Genomic DNA, 17349 nt, shown 5'->3' with positions numbered 1-17349 from the left:
AATACTACTAATTAATAAAGAAAAGGGAAAAGGAATAAATAAAGTGAGTGATGTGTTGTCCACTTTACTTTAATTCCCGTTTTAAATGCACAAAAGGTAACAAAATGTTTGTGTAATTTAATTATTATTCCTCCGTAGAATATCAAAATTCTCTCGCATAACATTTCTCTACTCCTTAGCTCAGCTGCAGAACGAGCAATCCCTCTTCTACTGTAAGTCTCTATTATCTCCCAGCTACACTACTGTTCCCATTAATCCCTTTGTTTCCATTCAAGAAGAACAAAGGGTTCTAGGTTTTTATTCTGCTGCTCTTTGCTCTCTGAGTTTTAGGTTCATGGCTTCAAGCTTTTAGCCTTTTCAGAGCACTTGGAAAAGTGGGTTTAGTGTTTTAGCTTTCTGTAAATAGTTCTTACTTTAGTTTCGGTTCGTTCCTCTTATGGAATTGAAATGGAGTGTTCCTGTTTTTCACCCATGGAAACCCTCGAAATTTCCCACGCTGCTCTTTCTATTGTTATCTCTGTGGTTTCTAGGCCCATCTCGGTGTTTTGATCTTGACCCACAAGACAAAGACTCGCTGATACGGTTCAGGTCATCGGTTGATGACCCTGGCCTGAGATTATCAAGCTGGTCAGGGTCTAACTGCACCAACTGGACCGGTATTTCTTGTGAAAACCGAACCGGTCGGGTTGTTTCTCTGAACCTGGCTAACATGAATTTGTCTGGTGAAGTGCACCCCGCTTTATGTAAAGTTTCACTTCTTGGATACTTGAATTTCTCTGGGAATAATTTCAATGGAACAATTCCAACATGTTTTGGCTCATTGGGTAGCCTTAAAAGTCTGGATCTTAGTCATAATAGCATTGTTAGGGTTATACCTGATGATATCATGAAGCTGAGGCAATTAAAGGAACTTGTGCTGAATGGAAATCGTGAACTCGGTGGCGTTTTGCCGTCGTGGATCGGTAACTTTTCCAGTAATCTCGAAAAACTCAATCTCGGCTCCAATTCCTTTCATGGGGAGATGCCTGACAGCTTGTTTCAGTTGAAGTCCTTGAAGCACTTGGATCTCGGAGACAATTGTTTATCAGGCAATATTCACGAGTTTCATCAGTCATTGGAGTTCCTCGATCTTTCTTCGAATCGATTATTCGGTACTTTGCCGTGTTTTGCGGCTTCGGCACAGAGTCTAACTGTTCTGACATTGGCTAACAATTCACTTGTAGGAGGAATACCTACATGTATTGCCTCACTGCAAGTGTTGGCACATCTTAACCTATCATTCAATAGTCTGAGTTATGGTATCTCTCCCAGGCTTGTATTTACAGAAAAATTGCTTGTGTTGGACTTGAGTTTCAACGATTTATCAGGTCCTCTCCCTGGAAAAGTTGCGGAGGCGACTGAAAAATCAGGCCTTGTTCTTCTGGACCTCTCTCACAACCGTTTTTCTGGTAAAATTCCCTTGAAGAACACCGAGTTGAAAAGCTTGCAAGCATTTTTTCTGTCTCATAATCTGCTTACAGGGTCTATTCCAGCAAGGATTGGTAATTTGACTTATCTCCAAGTAATCGATCTCTCGCACAACTTCTTGTCGGGTTCGATTCCTTTAGACATTGTTGGGTGTTTTCAGTTACTTGCATTGCTGCTCAATAACAACAATCTTTCTGGTGAAATTCAACCCGAACTCGATGCATTGGATAGCTTGAAGATATTGGATGTGAGCCATAATAAGATTTCTGGTGAAATTCCACTAACCTTGGCAGGGTTAAAGTCACTAGAGGTTGTGGATTTTAGCTTCAACAGCCTCTCGGGAACACTGAATGATGCGATAACGAAATGGTCGAACCTCAAGTATATCTCCTTAACTCACAACAAATTTAGTGGGGATTTACCGAGCTGGCTATTTACTTTCAGAGCAATCCAGATGATTGACTTGTCTGGGAACAAATTCTCAGGCTTCATACCAGATGGTAATTTCAACATTAGCTTCCACAACAACAGAGGAAATAGTGATAGAACAGCAGCTAAAGAGCCAATGTGGAATGCTGAGATTAAAATTTCTGCCGTGGTCATTGATAGCACTGAACTAAGCTTCAGCTACATGGTGTCTTCGGCAGTTGCCATCGACTTATCGGATAATTTGTTGCGCGGTGAGATCCCAGACATTCTCTTCCAAGTAAAAGGATTGGAGTATCTGAATCTATCTTACAACTCCCTCAACGGTACGGTTCCTAGGATGGAGAAAATGTGGAACTTGAAGGCATTGGATTTGTCACACAATTTGTTATCCGGCCGGCTCCCTGGAAACATATCCACCCTTAAAAGTCTAATACTCTTGAATCTATCGTACAACAGTTTTTCCGGATCAGTTCCTGCTAACCAGGGATATCAGAGATTCCCGGGAGCATTGGCCGGTAATCCGGGTTTGTGCACCGGAGAGGGATGTAACGGTGCAGGCCTACCTGGGAAGACATTTGAAGTAGAGGGACCGATAGTGGTGTGGGTGTTTTGTGTAAGTGCTTTTGTCAGTTTCTATTTTGGTGTCGTGGGTCTCTCTTTTGTTCGGCAGGAGCAAGGAGATACATCCTCCACACTAAACTTTAACGCATGCTTTCTTCTATATATTTTATGCATGTATGAATGTATGTATATCTCTGCTTCTTACTGATATTAAACTAATGGTCAACGCACTAGAAGGTGTGGATTATCTTCATTCACATATGTTTAATCCAACTCTTCTTTTGATATCTGAAGATTTATCAACACATGATAATATGATAGTTTTAGTGATAATAAATTTGATATCTTTAAATCATGAACTTGTGAGGAAAATAAAGTTCAATAAGGTTTGACAATAATTATATCCTAATATAAATCATGAATTGTGAGGAAAATGCAAATCATTTGCTTTTGATCGTCATACGAGTCAAATGGCTTATGACATTCATACGTGCATTGTCACATTAGCCCGTAAAAAAAAGTTACTAACCAAATCATCATTTCATTAAAAGTTAAAAGGTTGGATTTGGTTGTTGATTGTATCAATCCGAAGCTACAATCATGTTCGTGAAAACTAGACGCCGGCCAGAGCCGCCGTAGTAGTGGTGGTGGTTATTGGGGAAGAACAGAGTTTGGCTTCCATTTATATAGATGCTTAGTCAAAAAGGAGGGTGTGAATCACAGGAAAATGTGGAAAATTAAGAAATGGCGCGGTCCACCCAATTCTTCCCAAAATTTCGCCGAGAAGTGCAAGGAAAAAACTTACAATAATTTTGTTTTGATTTGCTGGTTTCCAAACATGGGTCGTCATGGTCTCTCCTTGTTTTCTTTGGGGTTCCAAAACGGCTTCTCCTTCAATGAAGGGGTTGAAGACTGTGCGCCAAAATTATCATTCTGAGATTTCTTCAACCCCCACCACCGAGGCCCACATCCATAGTTACTCGAAATTAGTTTAGGGGAAATTCTGGGGATTCGGCACTCCTGGCGGCGATTACCATGAATTGCTTCCCTTGTTTCTCATCGCACAAAAGCAAGAAAGAAAACGGCAAAAGGGAACATGACTCTTCCGCTGAAGACTTTATTCGATCACGAATGTTAGGTTTGCGCTTCCCTTTCTCTTGTTTTTTCCCGCTTCGAATCTCATTTCGTCTGAAAATCACTTGTTTCCTCGTTGCATGAAAAGCATAGTTTAGGTAGGAATCGGAGACCGCTTTGCATAGATGATTAGAATTCGAATTTAAAAACCTCTTTTACATTTGATAAATAATGAGGCCAATCATGCAATACACTTAAAAAGCTTGAAATTATGAGTCTATGATGAATTTAAATAAAAACAACGACGTAAATTTAACATGAGAAAATAATTAAGATATTAATATTTTAAATTGAATTAAAATTAGAATATGAATTTTATTAGATATTTTAAATTGAATTAAGATATAATTAAGAACATCAGATATGCTAAAATTAGAATCGGAATTGTATTAGATGTGATGTCATAACTACAAGAATTAGTTGGATTAAATCCAAATTTCGCGTTCAGCAGTTTATAGATGGATTAAATGATCTGAAAGTAAAACAAGTTGTTTAATTTGTTGATTTGTTGGATTAAGAAGATAACGGGAAATTAAAAAAAAGCTGATCGGAAGCGCAGGAATGGAGGCGAATCAGGAAGAGCATGCGAAAATCGAGGCTCAAAAGTTCAGTTTCAGAGAGCTAGCCGCGGCAACCAAGAATTTCCGGCAAGAATGTTTGTTGGGTGAAGGTGGTTTCGGAAGAGTCTACAAGGGAACTCTTCAGTCCAGTGGCCAGGTGCATGCTCTTTCTTTCTTTCTTTTTTAAATCATGTAATTTTCACAATCATTAAAATGGTTAGATTTGAATATTAGATTCATTAGATGAGACTAATAGTGGATTAAAAGCTGTATTGAGAATTTTTTTTTTCTGTTTGGAATTTGGATCCAAATCTGAAGATCAAAACTGCATGTAAACAAAAAACATATTAATATTTGATCATTCTTTATATCAAACAAGTTCTTAATGTCTAAATATCGAAGGACATGGGGGCTGACGGAGGCGGTTCACCCTCCTTAAAAATTTCAAATTCACATGTAATTTAGATATTTTTTTTATTGATAATATGTTTTCAGTCTCCTAAAATTTTATAAAGTTCTTTGTCTAATTTAAAATCCCGTGTCGACCCTGGATGTGGATGCATGGTGAACTTGCAGTTTGAACTCAAATATTGAGAATCTTGGGGTAACCGTGGTATCCCCTGGACTTGGCATCCTTAGGCTCTTTCTAGAATCAAGACAATATTTATTGTATCATCAACATGATGATCTAACAAGAAGGAAAGATAAAAAGAAAATTACAATTTGATAAAGAACAAATAAATGGATTGATATGTTGACTGATTGGTTTTTGGTATTGGAATATTGGAGATATGTATAGGTGGTTGCTGTAAAACAACTAGACAGGAATCATATGAAAGGTTGCAAGGAATTTCTCGTAGAGGTAGCACGATTGAGTCTCTTACGGCATGCAAATCTAGTTAGTCTCGTTGGATACTGCGCTGATGGAGATCAGAGGCTTTTGGTTTATGAATTCCTGCCTGGAGGTTCCCTTGAAGATAATCTACTTAGTACTTCCATTTTTCTTCTTCTTTTCTTAGTTTGATTCTCCAGTGAAATTTTAAGTGAACAACGATATTAATGCATTTGTTGCGGTAATTGCAGAATCCAAGGACGATAAGCCAGAAATAGATTGGTTAACCCGAATGAAAATAGCCTATGGAGTAGCACAAGCTCTGGAGTATTTGCATGAAAAGGTTGATCCTCCTGTTATATACTGTGATCTGAAGTCCTCAAATGTGTTGTTGGATGAAAAATTCAACCCCAAACTGTCTGATATTGGACTGGACAAAGTTGGACAATCGGCAGAAAGTACTTCGAAGCAGCCGAGGGTGATGGGAATGTATGGGTACAGTGCTCCGGAGTATGCAAGATCAAGTATACTCACAGCTGTTGCCGATGTATACAGTTTCGGTGTTGTTTTATTGGAACTTGTCACCGGAAGAAGAGCCGTCGACACTACCAAACCCGCGAACCAGCAGAACTTAGTCGCTTGGGTAAGCATATGTGTTTATATCAATAGTCGTTAGAGTATTGTGCAAGTAATGTTTAGGTATTGTGTTCTTTGGGTGTCGATATAAATTCCTGTCACAGACACGTTATGTCCGTAACACGTTATCATGTCTCTTGACAATACTTAACTGTACGAGGAACTGGAACAGGCTCAACCCTTATTCAAGGAACCGAAAAAGTTCCCAGAAATGGCAGATCCCGTGCTAAAGAAGCAATTCCCCGAAAGGGGCTTGAACCAAGCAGTTGCAATAGCAGCCATGTGCCTACAAGATGAAGCCACTGCCCGTCCTTTGATGGGCGATGTAGTGGCAGCATTGAGCTTTCTTTCGACTGCCTCCGAAGAGAATAACATCCCTTCCGCTCTCCCTCCGTCCATCTCATCTAAATTGCACTGTATCTCAGACAAGCTGAGGCTCGAGTGCGGTGGCGATGCAACAGAGGACAAGCAAATGTGATTGCATGTTCATTGGTTATGCCGAACATAGTGGTGCTGTGAATAGGTTTCTTGTTTTGGAAAGCTATATACTTGGTCGGAATACGATTATTGGAATGAAGAATGCTGAGTTTTTTGAACACGTATTTCCATTTAAAAAACTGATTATGTTTCTCATGCACTTGATATTTAAATCGATTGTGAATATGATGATGTGAAAAGATCAGAATGATCAGGAACTGGAAAATTTCTTTGGAAGTTATTGTTATACATATTTAGTTAAAAATGATTCTTTAATATATTTTTCTGAAACGATTTCTTCTTCTGATGCTCTTTATATATATATATATATATAGAAGTTATTAAAATTGAATTTGTTTTGATTGTTCAAAAGGCTTAATGCAAAAGTATCCGATATATAACTTAAGTACTTGAAGAAATTTTTGTTAAAAATGTGTTTTTTCTGTCATACTTTTACATGTCTATGTTGTAACATTCGTTAAATTCAATTGTTATATGACATGTGTCATACATATAAAATTTTAATTATTTTAATTTTTAAAAAATACTTTAATTTATTTTTTTAAACCCCAAACTTCTTTAAAATAAAAAAAAAACCTAAAATCCCAAAAAAACACCTAATTTTAATCATATTTTCTTCGTTTACCACCACCAACGCCGCCAAACGGCAAAATCCCAGTTATGCGCGACTGTCCGAACACTCTATGCTCGAACATCCATGCTTCAAGCGATAATTACAGTGAAAATGGGTGACTGTATCGACCAAATGATTTCAAGTAAGGGCAATGATTCTAACGATTCAAGCGACCGTTCCAATGATTCAAGTGATGATTCCTTCCACTGTGCGTTTGAATTTGGTTAGATGAAGTGGCTGACGAAAAATGGTGACAACCAAGACAACATCTACGATGGGCGGCATGGATAAAGAGGTTTGAAATTAGAGTTTTTAGACTTTTGAATTTTTTTAGATTTAAGTAAAATTTGAGTTTTTTTATAAATAAATTATATTTTTTATTTTAAAGTTAATTTTTAAATTTTTTATAAGTCTAACGCGGTTCCAATTTCTTAAAAGTATAACGTCGAAAAATTTAAACACTTATTTTTGACAAAAAAATTCTTTTAACATTTAAAATTAATTTAAAGTATATCTTGAAAACTTATTTTACATTAGTCCTGTTCAAAGTAACACTTGAACATTAGTTGAAAATAGATTTGGAGCAACGTATATATGGGTAGGTCATAACTAAGATATATTCAGGTAATTGGAAATTTAAATTATACTTTTTTTTGCATTAGGAAAATGCAAATTCTTGAATTATTTTAGTTTATATATATTAAGAATATTCTAGAATCATATAGAAATTATAGTTGTGTAGAAGTATTTATATAAAAATCTAGTTATTCGTAATATTTAATATTATATCTAAAATTATCTATTAGAAGAATTTAAATATTTGTAATATTAAATAGCTAAGATGTTGACACGTGTCAACAATCTAATAGTCGCTATAATCTATAAATAGAGGTGAGTTTTACCCTTGTGGTAAGTGTGAGAAAGTGAGAAAATGGTACAAAAAGTGTGAGCTTGATAAAGAAAGCTTTAGAGGTAGAGAAGAGTAGAGTAGTGGGGTAAGTGAGTAATATTGTAATTACATTTTGTATCAATAAAAGTTTATCTTCTCTTAAGTTTTTCAGTTAAACCTTAGTTGTTTCTTGATTTAACACAGAGCTCTATGTAAAGTTAAATGGTGATAATCAAAGCTGATACATAATTTAGACTCAAAGACCAGGGATATCTTCCCATTTCACACTCAAATAATTAAGGCCTCAAAGAATGGGTAAATTGCAGTCAAAACAAAGAAATTAGCATATTCAACTACAAATTGAGATACTTTACAGAGAAATTAGCATATTCAACTGCAAATTGAGATATTTTACAGATATATATATATATTATCCCCATCATATAATCAGACATATGATATCCCTCCCCCAGTTAAGCTACCTATTACATGAGCTGAACAACTAAGTATTAGAAAGAGAGAAAAATAACATTTTGAAACAAAATAATTACCCCTGAGCATCAGAAGTAGAACTACAATATGCCACTTTTCGTTGAAACATGTTTCATATGAGAGGGATCAGAAACTTGATTTCATGAGCTTTGCTCGAGGCTTTATACAGATGTTGTCAAATGGTTTCCCCTGTTCTACATGGATGTAATCTCTTGTCTTAAGAACCTGCAGATTGGTGAAATGAACAGATAACAATGAGGATAAGTTTTACATCCTTCCACGTAGGAGCAACAAACAAACTAGGACAATATCAAAGATCACATGACCAGATCATGGAAACATTCTTGCTTCTTAATTTCAACAGTTTTTAAGATTCAATTTTATTATTTGATTCTTAATATTTAACTATTGATCGGTTCTAATACACAATAATGTCATAATATACTTAAGTTGCATTTGTCAAAAGGTATCCACAAATTGGGTTTTGTACAGGTGCATTTTAGTGTATTACTACTTGTGCAAAAGTTGCATACTTCTATACAATACAGGCTTACAATGGTGGAACAAGCCCATATCTTCTCATTTACCGAAAACATAATGCCTTGTTATATAAGAAACAGAGATAAGATGCAGTTTTTTAACTTTCAATGCAAAGTTTTTGTATGCTTAAAGTTACAAATATTACATTCTTCATTAGTGAGTAGATAATAGTGTTACGCACTTTAAAAGTTACTTAAGAGTAAAGTTTCAGTGAACATACCAAAGTTTCAAAAAACATCCTTGATGCTTCTTTTCGTGTCTTATGAGTCAATAGACTGTCCATAGAAAGTACCTTATGTCCAGGTACAACTTCATCCTCGAATAAATTCTGGAGATACTTGGCAACAGCCCTGAAAGAAAAGGTATGACCAAATATCAAGATGTGAGCTAGCTTCATTCCAGTTATTCAGCTACGAGAAATAATTTGATAAATAATGCTAATTTAATGTCAAAATTATAGGGAAAGTAAACAAAGGTAAAATAACTACATGGAGCGTACAAACCTGGTACGAGAAGACCATCCACTGTTTTCAAGAAGACTTTCATCACCACATGGCATGTCATCATCATCACCACCACCTAGCTCATTATCATCTACATTCAGAAATTCTGGAAGGAAAGAAAAATAAATATTTAGCAAGCCGGTAATAGTATCAAGATTGGTTAACTCAAACTGAAGTAAATAAAAAACAGATTTTTTATAAATGTTGACATTTTCCATTTAGGGGAAACTTTTGGGTGGCCATAGCTCCCTTTGGACCTAAATATGGTCCACCCTACTACTGAGTTCACAGATTAAATGTAAATTTTACATCTAAAGTAAAACCCATTCAGTCAAAAAGCTCTTTAAGTTCAGTCAAAAAGCTCTTTAAGTCATGTCCAAATAATTAAATAAATATGATTTCCAAAATACCCATCATTGGTCAAAACTCAAAAGTAGAAGCTAAACAGAAAGAAATGTTATCAAACCTGTATCATTTGCAATTGCAACATCCTCACATTCCTGCAACGCATAAGATCAAGTCATTTACAGGATTCCTAATCCCTAAAATAAAATATGACGGGCCAAAGCAAAAACAATTTTCATTGGAAAATAATAAATTCAAGTAAAGAAAGCACATCGGCAGGACAAGAATATAAAGTTGAGAAATGAAATAGTTACGATAACTCTCAAATGCCCACTACCATGCTAGCTAGAATAGAACAAAGTAATATATAACAGTTACTGAAATATATTTAAAAAAAAAGGTTTTTGCTTGGGGAAAGAAAAACCCATATTAATGCACCATGCATGTATATACACTAACCTTTTCTGAATATGTGGAATCCAGTTTACATTCTTCACGATCCTTACAGATGATGTCTTTGTCATCATTATCCAAGAGTGCGCCCTCAACTTGAGCCTCATCTGCTACACCAGCCTTACCATATCCAGTTTCATATGCAATTTGAGATTCATTCATAGGCTCACCAGTTCGTATAGTTGCAAGAGGATCGGTTCCATTTTCTATAGGTGCAGGGTAGTCTGCCAACGCCATACCAACCTCAACTGAAGTATTGGCTTTACTTTCTTCTAACAACAACTCATCAGTTGCTTTTGATTCAGTTTCAGCTACGACAAAGCTTTCACCATGTTCCAAAACTTCAGCAGGATGAAATACTTTGTCATTTCTCATATCCAATTCAGAAGTATCCTCTCCAGGTTGAATACTTGTCTTTTGATCAGGTGGAAGGCATGCTGCATTGTTTAACATGGAGCCATCCATGCTGTTGGTTACCTCTGCAGCTGTCATGTTACCAGCATCTCCAGTAACAACACCGGTAGGGAATGATACCCTGAACTCATTCAGAACAGAATGATTTGCTGCATTAGCAACTTCAATATTAACTCCGTCAATTTCCATTTCAGTAATCCTATCTAAAGGTTCATATTGCAGAAGTTGAGGTACGTCATCAACAGCATAGCTATCCTGCTGAACATTAAGATCATTGTGTTCACCCAGATGAGTATCAATCTGGTTAGGAATGGCAGAAGCTTGTGCTTGCTTGTCATTTCCAAGAATTACAGGCACAGAGCTTCCTCCAATTCCACCCTCAGCAATAATAGGTTTGACAGAGGACTCTGAATTCTTAGCTAGTTCAGATGATGCATGGTTTTCCTCAACTTCAGAAATCCTGATTCTGGTTAGATCATATGGTTCACTGTACAAACATGTCAATTCACCAGAGATACCTATAAGCACACCATCAATTAGCAAACTTATAACATGCTAAAGGTACAAGCAATGTGTTAAAAAGTCATCCAATAGCAGAGGTATAATTGTTTCAAGAATCAAGACAGATGCACAAATATTAGGATAGACCACAAATAATCTTTATCATCCATACAATTCTAGAACTTGAGTAATCTTTCATACATATGACATCTGCACCAAAAAACAGAACACATATAAAAGGTAGTTGTTATGTCCACAGAAACGAGGCAATGCAGTACAAGCTAATAGGTAAAACAGATGTAGAAGTAGTAGGATCTTGTCTTCACTAAAGCCAGAGGATGCCCTAGATTAGACAAACATCTAGAATAACTAAAACTTTGCTCAATGAAAGCAAATCCAATTTCAACAGGGCCTTAAGGATATATATTTACGGTTGTATCTGTAACTGTTTCTCTTCTTGGGGCAGTAGCACATTAGATGCGTTTAAAATGCCACAACTCAACATCCCCACTCTCTTCCCACTTGTATTTTACAACACCCAAAGCATATCATGAATTTTCAAGACCATTATAATCAATTGACAAGTTGAAATTCTTCATCCCATTTGATGCAACAAAAGCATGCAGATACAAGGAAGTTTCAGCACTTTGATCTCACCAGTACATATTGGTTCATTAAAGATTTCATCTTCCAAGAATTTTCTCTGAATCAATGAAATTTCAGGGCGAGTGCAAGGCGCTTTCTTGCGTATGCGACGTATGTCTTCAGTATAAACCAACTGTTGACGTATTGTACTTGATAAGGGGGAAAAAGAAGCTGAATCAGTACATTTGATTTAGAAAATAAAAAAAAATGCATGCCATATAGATTGTTATATTTACACCCAGCAAGTAATCAAGAGTTTAATACCATCAACAAAAGTCGCTATTACAAAAATTGTTGACTACAGAAGAAAAAAAAAGGTGCTTCAGAGAAGGATAACACAACAATGCAAGAATAAACATGTAAATACAAAAATTTCCAAGTGCATCAATCCCATAAACAAATTTTGATTTATAAACTCGGGCATTGGAGAGCTCAAAAAAGCAAACATGTTATATTGACAGTGCAATAAGAAAATTGGTGATAATTATCAAATTTAAATACATTCGAGAAAGATCAGCCAGCAATAACAATAAGTTACTAAGTTACTGAGGTATAAAAAAGAGTAAGGTGCAATAAGAACATATTGATAACATACTCGCCATGTAAGACCATAGTATCATCCACAAGCACTTTTCTCAATCTCTTGGTGGCACCAGATCTTGGTGCAGATCGTGCCCGTTTCATTGGAGGAGGTGTTGGTTTCATTTTGAAAAGGGAAGATCTTCCAACTGAAGCAATGAAAAATTGCATCATTCATAGAAGTACTTGATTAAGAGCAATAATCCATTCTTTTCTAGTAAATTCTTAGAAGGCAAATACTAGTTCCTTTTAGAGTTAAAAGTGTGGCTACCTAAAATAGAAGACAACAAGTCATCATCATCAGGAACTGAATCTGTAGTTATCCTCGATCGTGATCTTCCGAATGATTCAAATGAGTTTATACTCTCTATAGTTAATGTACCAGTTATACTTCGTTTTTCCCCTGAATTGAGTTTCGTTCCAGCATCAATTTCATCATTCTCAGTTAGGACTTCTTTGTCTGGGGTAGACACGCCCAGCAAATCACTTGGTTCATCATGAGGTCCTTCTGGTGCAGAGAGGAACTTTTCTGGTGCAGGCAAATCGGACGTAGCAAAATTATTCGAATTTTCCAACTGATCATCACATAAAGCAGGCTCTGACATCTGAGTTTGGCAGGCTTCAACTGCGAAGATGGTGGTTAATTAGGAACAATATAACATGAAAGCATCATAAAAATGATGGTGCCATATATAAAATTGAGGGAATAAGCTATATAAGACTGCATTCGTAAAACTTGTAAAACAAACCTTGCATCTCAATGGAAGCTCCAGGAGCATGAACTTCCTCCTCCCTTATGGACAAATCCACCAAGTTTTGCTCTGCAGCAACCAAACTATCACTTCCAAGAACTTGAAGATACGAGAGATCTTTGTGGACAATAGGTTTTTCTAAATTTTCAGAGCCATTTGGTTCCTGAAAACCTTGAGCTTCACCATCAATAACTGTTGTTTTGGAAGGTGAGCATGTCTCTTCCAAATTATCAGTGGTTTGAGCATCATTGCCAATTTCAGATTTATGTGATGCTTGACCATTCTCCAAACAGCCATCTGATGTGGGCACATAGATGCTACTTGAACATGATCTTCGAGAAGGGTCCTCCAAATCAAAGGTGACGTTGGAGCAGCTAGGAGATTCAAGACATTCTCCATCAGTTCTATCCATAGAGTGCATGACACCATTAGGCGTATCTTCCACCCTATCCAAACCATCAGGTCCTCTGATAGGACCAACAGCAGATGTGTAATCCACAGACAAGGCATCATAGACAGAATTTCCTTGTGGTTTAGTTTGTTCCTTCTCCATGTCACTAATGTGGCAGCCATTTTCAGGAGGCACGCCAACAATAGGATTATGAACTATATCATTATGCAATGACTGATCCACTGGACCATTATCCCCATTGAGAAAATTTGATTTAGTAGAAGCAATTTCTACACAATCATTCTTCAATTCTGTAAAAATGTAATTTTCTGATTCAACATGATCAACCAAAGCCTTCTGAACACCAGACAAGCTAGGCACTTCCACTAATCCAGGGGCATTTGCATCCTCGTCGTTCTCAACAAACTTGGAATTTGCAGTCATACCTTCAACCTAACAGCAAGCAGAGCATATTACTCAAAGGCTGGATGTAACAAAATCACCAGAATATATAATTTTCTATGTCATAAAATCAAATTAAAAGGAAATTGAGATGTATGTTGAGTTGAACAAAAAAAAAAAAACCTGATCCCCACTGCAATCCATTGGCACAGCTTCTAAATTACTTCGGTCTTGTTTTGGTGGTACATCAGACCCTTGATCATACCTGAAATGACATAAACAAGTCAGGTGAGCCAAAATATTCATAATGGTTTCATAAATTAATCAGTGAAATTAACAATGACTTAACAAACGACCACACTATCCAAAAAAGATAATAAGGAGAAATACGGTAGGAGTATGACCATTTCATAAATGACATTATTGTGTATATATATATCAGGCTTACTCTGAAACTTCAACAGATCGTGGCGCTGCAACCTGATCTAGGACTAGCTCCTGCTCAAGATTAATCCAAGACAAGGATTTTCAGAAGATGATTAACATAATAGGAAAGAGCACAAGTAAAAAGTAAAAGACAGTCAATTCATAAAGAATAAAGTTTAACACCACAACCCCAAAGACATCAAACTTTGAAGAACCAATGGAACCATCCATTCAACAAATCAAAGGTTCTGCAGACCAGAAAATCCCATGAAGAATATTTTCAATGCCAAGAACCAATTGATCAGGGTTTTAATGTTCAAACCACCTATGAAATAGCTCAGTAAATAATCCACTTCATGCACCTTAGTCCATCCCTAAAAGGCTAGATGCAGTTCTACTTGGAGTAAGGATATACATGAATGACAAAAAGGCTGGATGCAGTTCTACTTGGAGTAAGGATATACATGAATGACATGCTCTGACATATTATTGCATCAGCTGTAGACTCTGGGTCTGATCTTAGTTTTAAGTTTTAGGATCATGTTATCATATTAGATTACTATACTTTGTAAAGCAGTTTTTGATCGTTCCCATCTTGAATCCCAACTACTTTCTAAGAACAAAAGGAATGCAGAAATGTGAATATGATTTCTTCTATTTAATGGACGGGAGTTTATGGCAATTTCAATAGCTATTATTAGTCTGTTAGGTAAGGAAATGGGCAAACGGTGCATAAGTATAGGAAATATTGCTGCAAAGCCTAGATCTCCATCATTGTCTTATCCCTAAATCATAAATCAAATCCTAACTAACATCATATTTCAACTCTAGACCCGAAATACTATTCATTGGCACAATTCACAGATGCAAAACACATCCAAATCAATTTGGCCTTTTTTGTCGAACTTTAAGCTTAAGTCCTAGCCTATATCAACCATCAAAAGATTCAAAACAAATCATATTTTCAAATCCATGTAAACCCCAAAATCAGAAACTCTTGCTTGATAACCACCCTTTCTTAAATTTCCAGATCCTACATTAGTAAGCCTCCTGCTGATTAGAAACCACTTTCAAAGCAATCATGAATCACCAAATATCAAGGACACAAGAATAACAACACTACCTCATCAAGCAGACCAATCTGAGAAGTGTCACCATCACCAAAACGCTCTGAAAGTATTTAAAATGCAGAATTTTAGATTCACTAAATTTTGCCAAGTAAATGTAGCTAAAAATAGCATTGCCGCAGTCAAAACCATCCACTAACCATCCAATCCAAATTGTGATGTAGTATAAACCACGTCACCCATGGTATCTTGAAGTGTAATCTGCTCTCTTGAGCTAATGTGATGATCAACGTAGTTACTGCCAAGAAAATTATGTTTAGTTAACATACAGTACTCCCATAGATACTTTATGAAGATATTTGATGTGCATCTCATAGTGCCAAAGCAACGCATACAACAAGACAATCTAAAAGGTAAAAATATTAAGACTAACCCCTGAAATATCTCATTGTCAGGCAGCTCAAAGTCATCAAGATCAAAAGTCTCAGGCAAAGTGATCGAATGGTAGGGCGCAGTCGATTCTTCTGGTGGTAAATCAACAGCAGTGGAGCGAAATGCCTGTTTTATCTTGAGCAAGGCTTCGCTGCAATCATCAAAAAGGTAATTCACCTTTCGAGAATATATCCTCACTACTCCAAGAAGAAGATGACTGGACAGTCGTAGTGCAATGGGTACATCAGGAAACAGAATAGAGTCTGCTCAAAGGCCATATAAACAACAAAAGGCAATCCAAAAGTTAGCCAAGCCTAGTCAACTTCTTCTGTCACAAAATTTCTTATGAATATGAAGGAAATTAGATAACAGAACGTGAAAACATCAACCATAACCTTTCTCTAATTTTAATAGTGCAGAGATATGCATGAACAACAAAATCAAAAAAAGGGCTGAGCAAGCTCAAAGGAAAATTCCTCCACTGAGTAGTAACTAAGTAAACCGCATATTTAAGAATATGCTACAACAGCATGGATAGTAACCATGTTCCAGAGAAAATTACTCCTACATGACCATAGGTTTCCGAAGAAACCAATAGAATTTCCAGGAACCCCTCCAAATATGCCCAAAAGGGGAAGATAAACAAATAAATGTTTACTAATTACATCTTGCTACTTCCGTATAAGGTAGTCAAAAATTGGAAGGGTAATAACTAAAATCATAATTAACTAAAAAAGAAACAATGACTAAGATGCAATTCCAATTATGAAACAACCAAAATTATATCTAAATAAAAAATGATACAGCATAAAAGGGAAGAATAAAGTAAGGGATGCATATCTAAAAACATTCTAGAGTGGACTAAGCTTAAGAAGATTTGGTTATTGCATCACTAAAAGGATTTTTTTTATAAGAGTTGGAGGTCTCGTTAAAAAAAAACGTTCATGCTTTTCACTAAAAGGAAACTAAAAAATACTAACCAACAGAAACACCGATGTCAGTATCCGCCACCTGATTCTTCCGGAGCTTCCTCTCCAGATGTGCTGCTATCCATATTGTCCCCAAGGGACCTTTCTTAGCCAATATAAACTGTGAATAAAACATTTCTTTCCTACTAAAATCCTATTTTCTTCATACAACTTCCCGACTTCTAAATGTAACAAACCCAATTATTAAAGCCTGCAAATTCTTAACCTATTCAAAAAAAATACCCAAAACAAACAATTTTAAATTTTCACTACAAATTTCAACAATCTCACCGAGCTCAATATCATTCCCGCTTAATTCAAAGAGAGACCACTCAGTGGAACTTCTAAATACCGAACCTTCAGAATCTGAAAAAGAACTCCCAACTGAAATTTGTGATCTGAACCCTAGCGCTCCACGGAAGGACGGCGATTAGTGGGAAAACCTCAGCTGAATAATTGAGCTAGGGAAAAAGGAATTGGAGAGAGACCGAGTTAGACTAGCAAGTCAGATCGGACAGGCATTACATAAACTAAAAGAGTAAGTGTCTTGTGTAAGAGAGAGACTTGAATTTTGTAATAAAGAGAAGATTAGGCTTTCATTTTTGGCCCTGTTTTGACTTTCAAGTCGTGCTGTCTACACTTCGTAATTGGCTTACATACAGTTCTTCTAGTTGGTCAACAACTATTTATCGTGTCAGATTTTCTTTTTCCAAATTTAAAGGCAAATTAGGAGTGATTTTACTGTGTGGTACCTAAAAAATAGTGTGACCCGTTATTAACTAAATGAAAATTTAATAAAAAATAAAATTCTTTAAAAAAA

At 36.2% G+C, this 17349-nt stretch overlaps 2 protein-coding genes and 1 pseudogene across 2 annotated transcripts; 2 read left to right on the top strand and 1 right to left on the bottom strand.

The window, feature by feature from the left end:
* The first annotated feature begins 69 nt into the window (after nt 1-69).
* LOC120209167 lies at nt 70-2683 on the top strand (annotated as a pseudogene).
* Nucleotides 2684-3323: 640 nt separating this feature from the next.
* On the top strand, nt 3324-6182 carry LOC120209168 (receptor-like kinase LIP2). The gene is made up of 5 exons (XM_039208232.1): nt 3324-3595; nt 4151-4308; nt 4951-5140; nt 5235-5626; nt 5792-6182. Exons 1-5 carry the CDS (start codon nt 3493-3495, stop codon nt 6095-6097), a joined length of 1149 nt encoding a protein of 382 aa, XP_039064163.1. The 5' UTR covers nt 3324-3492; the 3' UTR covers nt 6098-6182.
* A 1876-nt stretch (nt 6183-8058) lies between these two features.
* LOC120209166 (sister chromatid cohesion 1 protein 4-like) lies at nt 8059-17110 on the bottom strand. Its single transcript, XM_039208231.1, has 15 exons — nt 16542-17110; nt 15563-15824; nt 15330-15427; nt 15186-15232; nt 14085-14134; nt 13820-13901; nt 12841-13687; nt 12363-12716; nt 12108-12240; nt 11525-11661; nt 9959-10884; nt 9621-9654; nt 9155-9260; nt 8872-9001; nt 8059-8336 (listed from the first exon to the last, which is right to left on the bottom strand). The coding sequence occupies exons 1-15, from the start codon at nt 16663-16665 to the stop codon at nt 8238-8240; spliced, it is 3429 nt and encodes a 1142-aa protein (XP_039064162.1). The 5' UTR covers nt 16666-17110; the 3' UTR covers nt 8059-8237.
* Between the last annotated feature and the right edge of the window lie 239 nt (nt 17111-17349).

The sequence above is a fragment of the Hibiscus syriacus genome, unplaced genomic scaffold (assembly GCF_006381635.1).
Source record: "Hibiscus syriacus cultivar Baekdansim isolate YM2019G1 unplaced genomic scaffold, ASM638163v2 tig00018191_pilon, whole genome shotgun sequence".
Taxonomy (NCBI): Eukaryota; Viridiplantae; Streptophyta; class Magnoliopsida; order Malvales; family Malvaceae; genus Hibiscus; species Hibiscus syriacus.
Note: the sequence above shows the minus strand (reverse complement) of the source record. Positions and strands in the feature narration are given on the sequence as shown.